Source organism: Cryptomeria japonica, chromosome 9, assembly GCF_030272615.1.
Source record: "Cryptomeria japonica chromosome 9, Sugi_1.0, whole genome shotgun sequence".
Classification (NCBI taxonomy): domain Eukaryota; kingdom Viridiplantae; phylum Streptophyta; class Pinopsida; order Cupressales; family Cupressaceae; genus Cryptomeria; species Cryptomeria japonica.
In genome coordinates this window covers 5,018,307-5,027,321 of record NC_081413.1, presented here as the reverse complement: position 1 = coordinate 5,027,321, position 9,015 = coordinate 5,018,307, and the positions used below count along the sequence as shown (strand labels likewise).

General features: G+C 35.9%; 1 protein-coding gene across 5 annotated transcripts; it reads right to left on the bottom strand.

Moving 5' to 3' along the window:
- Window positions 1-1,650: 1,650 nt before the first annotated feature.
- On the bottom strand, window positions 1,651-5,870 carry LOC131050108 (lysine histidine transporter-like 8). 5 transcript variants are annotated; one of them, XM_057984261.2, is made up of 6 exons: window positions 5,324-5,870; window positions 4,593-5,172; window positions 4,258-4,391; window positions 3,656-4,083; window positions 3,375-3,506; window positions 1,651-2,568 (listed from the first exon to the last, which is right to left on the bottom strand). In XM_057984261.2, the coding sequence occupies exons 1-6, from the start codon at window positions 5,394-5,396 to the stop codon at window positions 2,083-2,085; spliced, it is 1,833 nt and encodes a 610-aa protein (XP_057840244.1). In that variant the 5' UTR covers window positions 5,397-5,870; the 3' UTR covers window positions 1,651-2,082. The 5 variants fall into 5 exon arrangements, with proteins under 5 accessions (XP_057840244.1, XP_057840245.1, XP_057840248.1 ...); XM_057984262.2 differs by having other exon boundaries at window positions 5,354-5,870; XM_057984265.2 differs by having other exon boundaries at window positions 5,452-5,870.
- Between the last annotated feature and the right edge of the window lie 3,145 nt (window positions 5,871-9,015).

The window sequence follows — 9,015 nt, the reverse complement described above, 5'->3', positions numbered from 1 at the left end:
CTATTCCTCTATTTCCCCCCTCTCTATTCCTCTTGATCTCTCCCTTCCTATCCCTGTATATTTATCTCTTTGTCTTCCCATATATCTCTATCTCTTCCTCTTTCTTTCTCCCTCTCTCTATCCCCCCTTATCTCCATCTATATTTTTCTATCTCTTCTTCTATTTGTTTGTATGTCTCTCTCTCTCTCTCTCTCTCTCTCTCTCTCTCTCTCTCTCTCTCTCTCTCTCTCTCTCTCTCTCTCTCTCTCTCTCTCTCTATCTATCTCTCCCTCTTCCCCTCTCTTTATATCTCCTTGTATCTCTTTATATCACTCTATCTCACCATCTATATCTCTGTCTCTCCCTCTCCCTTTGCCTCTCCCTCTATGTCTCTTTATCTCTCTCTCACTATCTCCCTATCTCCTCTATCTTTATCTTTCCCTCTACCTCTCTATACATCTTTATCTATATCTCTACATCATCCTCTATCCCTCTATCTTCCTCTCCCCACTTTCTCTTTTCATGCATATCTCTCTCTGTCTCTCAAAGTATTTTCGTATCTCTCTATCTTTTTTTCATCTCCCCCCTCTCTCTATATCTTCTTATATCTATATCTCTATATCACTCTATATAACCATCTTTATCTCTCTCCATCTCTGTATCTCTTTCTATCATTATTTCTCCTTTCACCTCTCTCTATCTCTCTATCTATCTCCCCTTTTTCCTCTCTCGCCCTCTATCTCTATTCATCCATCTCTATCCCTCTTGCCCTCTCTATCTCCCTCTTTCGATACTTCTATATCTATATGTCAAGCCTCTCTATGTCTATCCCTCCATATTTCTTCTTCTATCTCTCCCTCTCACTCTATCTCATCATCTCTCCATCTCTCTCTACCCCTTCATCTCTCAATCTATCTACCTCTCTATATATCCTTTCATATCTCTATCTACACCTTTATGTATCTCTCTCTCTCATTCTCTACATATTTATCTCTTCTATCACTATCTATCCCTCTCTCCTCTCTTTATTTATCTCTCCATCTCCTCTCAATATTGCTCTCCTTCTCCATCTTCTATATATCTCCCTATCTCTATCCATATTTATCTCACCCTTGACCTCTTTCCATCTCTCCGTGTTGCAAACATGTCAAGAGCTTGTTGATTATAGAGCCTGATTATCTTCCTGATTCGAAGGTTTGATTTAATTTATGTTTGAAACACTATAAGTGCATGCATAGTTTATTTGAAGCTATCACTTGTATACATGTATGCAAAAAATAGACCAATTTTTTTCCTACTTGATGTTCCACACCTCTTCGGCATACTCATTGCACACCAAGGTATGATTGCTAGTAATAAATATATGTAGAACAATATCAAAGTGAATGACACAAAAAATACTAAAAATTACTAAATACAAAGGCCTAAATCTTTTATACTCTAAGAATTAAAACATTAAAAAGTCTATTGTTTGTTCTTTTATTTCCAAAAAAAAACACAATCAAAATATCCACAAGTGAAGTGGACCCTTTATTACATCCTAAAATTTCTAAATATTTTTTGTATTGATCAAAGCAGAAATAAATACAATGAAAATAAATAACGGTTGGTAGATTGTAAGTATGCGGCACCCACAATAACTTTATGAGAAGGTTATAGTGAAAGATCTCATGAATATGAAAATGCTTAGAGATAATTGAAAATCCATAAAAATACAAGATTTAAATAATACTTCGTTGCCTAAACCCCATCTCTCCCACTTTCCACACTGCAATCAAGGATGGACTTCTTTGCTTTCAGCATTTGTTTAGCATATTACCAATTGCATATCTATGATCGTTGCCCAGAAAGGCGCCCTGATAATTCTTGGGCCAAATAACCCTCAGAGCTTGAAAATTTTTCTCAAAAACAATGGGCTTATTTATACCACTGACAATTCTCTGTTAATATCACCATGACTATATATACAGTAAGAATCCTTGATAACCAGATTGTGGGATGTTTGAGCCGTGTATTTTATAGGTTTTAAGTAGCCCGAAAAACTAACACACTCATATATAAAGCACCTATTAGGCTATTGGTATTAAACTTTGCAGAGATTAGCTAAGTTGGCTTGAAAAACTTGAGCTTTAAGCCACTGTCAACCATGCTCCACACTCCTCCAACTGAAAATGCCAGGCTGAAAACAATCCCCAGTATGCCAAGGCCCCAGTTCAGGTACCAGCTAGAAGTGTATTTTTCAGGCTTCTTGATAGAAATCCACATAAAACATGGGTATGCAAAAGTCACTGGCAGAGTAAGACCTCCTAACAGACCTGCAAGGCTGGAAAGAAATGGAAGTGCAACCCCGATAAAGAATGAAATGAAACCATAGAACACTCGAAATCCGGCACGGACCCAAAGAGGACATGGCTTGTTAGTTCTACTAGTATAGCCTGCTTCAAAACTGTCAAAGACTGGCATAGAATAGATCTGAAAGCTGCTGAGACAATTGAACACAACCAATAAGAAAGTTGTTGCTAAAAGCCCCCTTGAAATATCCTGGTTGTGGATGGCATACAAAGCATTTAGAATTCCGCCTGCAGGCATCTGCAACAAGAGTGAGGGGCAAGATTCAGATAATTTCAATCGCAATTGGTGATTAAGATACATTATCAGTATGTCTGTCTATAATTAGCTGGTTAAAGCAACCAACAAGCTATATATGTATGCTCTAATTAACATAGGTGCCTAATTGCAGTTCTTTTGGACTCCAAATTATGTTTATTTGTTAGAGAAAAGGATCTGTGAGATTGGCAAGCCTTGCAATAGGAGTGAATAGAGTTAGAAGTGCATACTGAAGTACCTGCACATAGCTTGCACTAGGATACAAAGTGAAAGACATGAATTTTCGGTGCATGATATTACAAACCAAGTTGACACATGATGAGCATTTTTTAGTATCAAATCCCTGGGCTTAAGCACATATATGCACTAAACCTTAACAATGAAGATGAAACCGTTGGAAAAACCAGAAGCCCCAATCAAGGAAGCAATACAAAAGCTATCTTCTGCTTTTTTCCATTTTTTCACTGAGATGAAGCAACACAAAAGATGGAAATTACCAACAAGTTTGAAATGGTTTGAGGCTTTGAGCAGAGCATGTCAAGAGAACGGTGCTAAAAAATACCTATATAGATACAGGTCTGATGAAATTTTATGCAGATAGGTAACTAGAAAGCAGCATAAGCAACAAAGGAAAAGAGGAAATGGCAAGCCGAGAAGAAACCTCAAAGAATATAATGTTGGTGTGATAAAATAAGAAGAAATGAATTAGCAGCATGGCCTGTTACTGATGAGGAAAACTAGGTATTGAGAATATAAGACTATGAATTCACATGCAAAATTGTACTTACAAAATTTCCATAAGCCCAGTAGCCTCCAATTGCAATAGGGAACACGCACATGGCAATTAACACATATGCAACCTTTGCTCCTCGCCACATTGGTATGTAAGCAGGGTGCTTGAGGCTTGATGGCATAGTAGCCTGAATGAGTATAGAGGTTAGTCTCATGGGCAAAACAAGCAATTGCAAAGACAAGCTATGAAATTTTAACTCTCGCTAAAGTTTTGAACATACAGGCAAGAAACATAAATCACATTGGAACACAAGCTTGTTGCTACAACTTATATTACCTGAATTTCCATGGCAAGATTGTGACCCCTAAAGGCAAAAGCTATAATTCCTAGTGCATTCAAAACTGCGAAACCTGTGGCAGTCTCCGTGTTCGCCTTCATTGTATCATAAGATATCCCCAAAGGTCTAGGCCTGCTAATAGACAAACCCCAAACCATAGTGCAGTAGGTGATTGCAGTTACAGCACCTATGAGCGAGAGCCCAGCTATGGAGTTGAGATTAGGAAGCTGGGACAGAACAATGCAAAGAGATGTGAAAACCAGATACCATTCCACTGTAGTAAGTGGATTGGATCCACAATTAGGGCCACAAACTATTTGGAAAAACAGCTTCATTGTCTCTCCACCAATCAGTATCAATGCAGTTGCAGTGCCAGCGGACAGATAAACCGTTGGAAACAGAGATAACCAAACACCAAGTCTCTCCCCTGCAAAGTTCACACAAAAAGTGCTACTCATTTCTTCCATCTATGAGGCACCGTGCTCTTTATATAAACAGATCTGGACTTCAGATGGAGAAGCCCGATATATTTCTGTAGCAATCTAGTGTTGAATACTGTATAAAAATGAACTGGGTTTGGGGGAAAGGAGTCGTAATTTACCGAAAGCAGCTTGGGCAAGCTCCACATATCGATTGTAGCGCTTCCCTGGTACAGCTTCATGAAGCCTGATCAGGACCCAGAGAGTGTAGAGTTGCCATATGTAGGCTAAGGTGAGAGACACCATTCCCCAACTCCTGTATTTGTTTCATGGAATACAAATCATGTCATTGTAGGAAAAATCTGAAATACACCAGTAGACTTGCTTAACAAGGCAATAAATGAAATCATCCTTGTCCATATAGTAAACATCAAACTATAGTAGAAAAAAATTTGAAATACACAAGTGAACTTGCTTATCAAGAATATAACCACAGAAACAAAAAGATAAAACATACCATCCCAAAAAGGTAAAAGCCACAGGAAGTATCAAGGCCTGAAACCCAATGCCTGCATTGAGATTATGGAATGCAGCGTAGTAAGCATTTCCATTTCTGGATTCCGTGATGGGAAGCCATGCATCCTGAGGATTGAGTTTGGTGAGGTGTCCCACCTCCTCCAAATAGCTCTTCATGTTGGTCAAAACCCTCTTCATCGGGGTTCCAATGGGGCTCAAAAACCTAGGAGAAATGAGGGAAGGGGTCCATGGGGTTCTGGGAGTCCTTGGAGTCTTTAACAGTGGTGACCTTGGCATGGAAGGGGAGACCAGAGATGAGGGAGGTCTCGTACTGGCAGGCGTTTGTGAAGGCCTGGGAGATCTCTGTCCTGGGGTTACAGCATGAGAATGTGAAGTTGAGATTTGGTGATGGGGTGAATGTGCACCTGGTGTAAAGGGAGGGGTGGCACCCATAGGTGTAGCAGGTATTGATACTAGCTCTCTTTCACCTCCTGATTCTTCCATTACTGCTGCTGAAGGGACCTGCAAACTGAAACTCTTCTCTGAATCCTCCTCTTCCTCTTCAGTCTTTGCCTTTCTACCTGTACCCATTGTCAACAATTACAAATAACACCAAACCCAATCAATGCACAGGCACTATGTGTATATACATGAAAGTATATACACAGATCTTGAGATTGAGATCGTCATAATAATATCAAATCTAATCAATACAGAGAACTGTATATATACTTAAGTAAATGCAGAGCACTGTGCACATACACACGTCTTGAGATTGGGATGACACCCAATTCAATGAATTCATATATATTTATATTTAAAGCTTGCAGTGGATACACAGGTTTTGAAATTGGACTGACAGTCATCTACTCACCAAACATATGTTGTCATATGGTCACCAGACAGCTGCATCGACTCCTGCATTTTGACTGAGATCCAATGCCTCCATTGTTTCAACGGTCATGCTACTCCGACAAAACGACTAAAAAATCGGACACCCACAACACCCTTGGACATATATACATTGTATATATATACATGCCGAATGCAGTAGAGTGAATAATTTGATCTGCTTCTTCTGGCATTTCCCCCAGGATACGGGTATGATTTTTTTCGCGTCTTCAGTAAAAATTCTGCTTTTTTGAATTGCAGACGGTCCCACTGTGGGCATATGATAACTGTCCTTGGCTTGCATCGAAGCCACTCAGGACTGATATTTTAAATTGTTGTCAGAAAACATTTTGCATGGCGGGTACCAGACAATCAGCGTGGTCACGCCCAACAAAAAGCTTTTTATAAAATTTTTGAAAAACATGGGTTTCGTTGAATACTCATTAATTTGTTAGTCAAGCGAAATGATTACCAGAGAATTTTATTATGGTTTTACTTATGATGTTTTAATGGCATCTTAAATATTTTGATTATATTTCATTCAATAATAAAAGGTATTTATTTTTATAATTTTAATTTATATTAATAAATTATAAAATGATTAAAATTTCTTTTAAAAAATTTAACAGTAAAAAATAAAATATTAATATTAAAAAAGTTATACTTACATAAATTATGTTAATTTAATCATTTAAATAGAATATTAGTGTCCCCTCCATCAATCTAATTAAAAATCATTATTTATATATACTCATAATTGGATTGGTCCTCTTTTGCTCACATCATGATGAAAGTATTCTAATCAACCTATGGGCCCAAGAATAACAATGAGTAGGCACCTTAAATGTTATATTCAATTTTATTTTTAAATGTTATATTCAATTCTTTTAAGAGATGGGGACCAAATTTAATTGTAACTTTCGTAACTTTGATTAATAAATAAAAATAGTCAAATAAATATTTTCACAAAAGAATTTAATCATTTTTTACTTGTATTTATCCATCATTACAAATTTAATTATAGAATAATTGATAAGTACCAATATTTATAGTCTATTACAAAATAATTTATGGTCAAAAGACAATTATACTTTTTGACATAATGATAATAAAAGATACATAGATCTTGAAAAAAAGAATAAAAGTAGAAATAAAAAATAAAAAAATGAATAATGAAAAAATAAAAATAAAAAAAAATATTTTAATACATTTTAATGGTAAAAAACAAAAGTTGATAATAGAAATATGAAAATCAAATTATCTAAAATTAAAAGGAATTCATAAAATATTAAAAAATTATTCAATTTTCACAAATAAAAAATATAAAGTATACATATCAAAATCTATTATATAATTTAACAAGTGCCATGTAGTGGCTAGTACTAGTTTGGTGGACGTTAAAATAGATTTCATAAGAAAATTTAAACATATCAAATATTATGTTAACGTATCTAAAAATTGCCTAAAAAAATGAAATCGGGTAATAAGATGAAAATGTGCTCAATGTCAGTAGATTTCCACAATCCATTAGTATGTCTAAAATTAATATGAGCTTTTGGATTTGATATCAAAAAAGCTCACACAATCAAATCCAGAAGCTCATATTAATTTTAGACAATCTGCTATGCTGTCCTAAATAAAGGACATCTCTCTTTTAATTTTTTGTGCTTTACTTGTAAAATTTAAGAGTATTTAATAGCTATGTTTATATTTAAAAATGGATAAAAAGTATTTATTTTCACAATTCACACCAAAGAAACAATCAATGACACATAAAACAATCTATATGTTTTGGTCAAAACATCTTGAAGTATTTTCCAAATTGATATGATTATATTGATGATATCTAAAATCCTAAATAATAACTCTAAATTATTAATCTACTTGTTGATGCGGGGGGTACCTAATTGCATACCTTACCCCCTTGTGGGATTTGAACTTGTGACCTCTCTTTCAAGGGCATGGGGGAGGTACCTGATTGCATACCTTACCCCCTTGTGGGATTTGAACTTGTGAGCTCTCTTTCAAGGGCATGGGGGAGGTACCTGATTGCATACCTTACCCCCTTGTAGGATTTGAACTTGTGACCTCTCTTTCAAGAGCACAAGTTCTCATACTAGACCAACTCAGATGTATATAAAATGCTCTTAACCAGTTTAATTGTAATATATAAAATTATCCATCCATCCATCCATCATTATGAAGGCATGAGTAGAGTAGGTAAATGGCATCACTTTCTATAAAATGGTCAAACTCTTTCTATTGGGAATGTAAACTTCCTGACTGCCTTACTCTTTTAGTCAAATCGGCTTTACAGAAAGAACATGCTGCACGTTATTCTCCATATTGCTTTCTTAACGTTCAAGTTTGCTCCATCTGTTGTTTTCTCACAACATCTTTTGATACAAATGTAAGATAAAAAATGGGTCCATTTTTTATTTATAAACTTTTATAATGAATAGTGTGCCACTAAATTTTTTATCTCTTGATCTTTAATTTTTTTAAAATTCAGCTGACTATCGCACCAGTCTTTTATCTGCTAGATTGAAGTAAACACGGTATTCGTAGTTAATTATTTAGTAGTGGAAGTGGAGCTCACTACCCTTTCTCCCTTTCTTTTTCAAAAGATGTGCATTATTATTCTGATCTGATTTAGAGTATAAACATTAACAAATATGGGGCCAAGCGTGCAGAAATGAAAGGTGATGGTAGGAGAGGGGAGCCTCTTTGTTAGTTGGCCACGTGCCTTTACACCCTTCATTCGTGTGAATTGGTAACAATTTTATTTATTATTAAATTTGAATGTTTTTAATGACGTGTACAGGTCAAAAACAATCTATGGGACCCACGAATAATTAGTAGAACGGATAAGCACAAAGGAATTGTGAAGAAGAGACCAACAATTCTTGTTTATCTAATTTATTTTTCTTTTTGTATCTTAGATCTTCTATTATGTATCTCGATCAAGAAATCAGCAACTTTTGTTATGTTATCCTTTCTTACTCTTGTTGGGAATGCGAAGCCCAACGGTCAGATGACCTTTCGCCTTCTCCCAACTATTCTTTTCATAGCTCAATATGATTGTAAATGGTTGTGTGCAGCCCATGTATGAGAGGTATTGGTGATATTGATTAATAGAAATGTTTCATGCTTTCTAAGTGGATGTAGCCTTTATGGTGAACCACGTTAATCTTGTGCCGCGTGTCCTTTGTTGTGTTTATTATTCTTTTTGTTGTTTTGTGTTCATTATTATGTGTTTTCTACAGGCTCGTTTTAAACTAACAATTGGTATCGGAGCCACGATTGGCTTGAGAAGACATGGAGGAAGAAGGAGGAGGTAAAATTCAGAATCTGTATGGCAGTTTTACGTTCCATGTTTCTCTATGCTTCAAGTGTCGTGTTCATTGGTGGGATGGCTGGACGAAAGATGGGAATTCAATTAAAGAGGAGAATTCAATTGAAGATGAGAATTCGGCTAAAGAGAAGGATGTTGGGATTCTTATTTACTCCTCTCTTGAGCCAGCTTTGACACA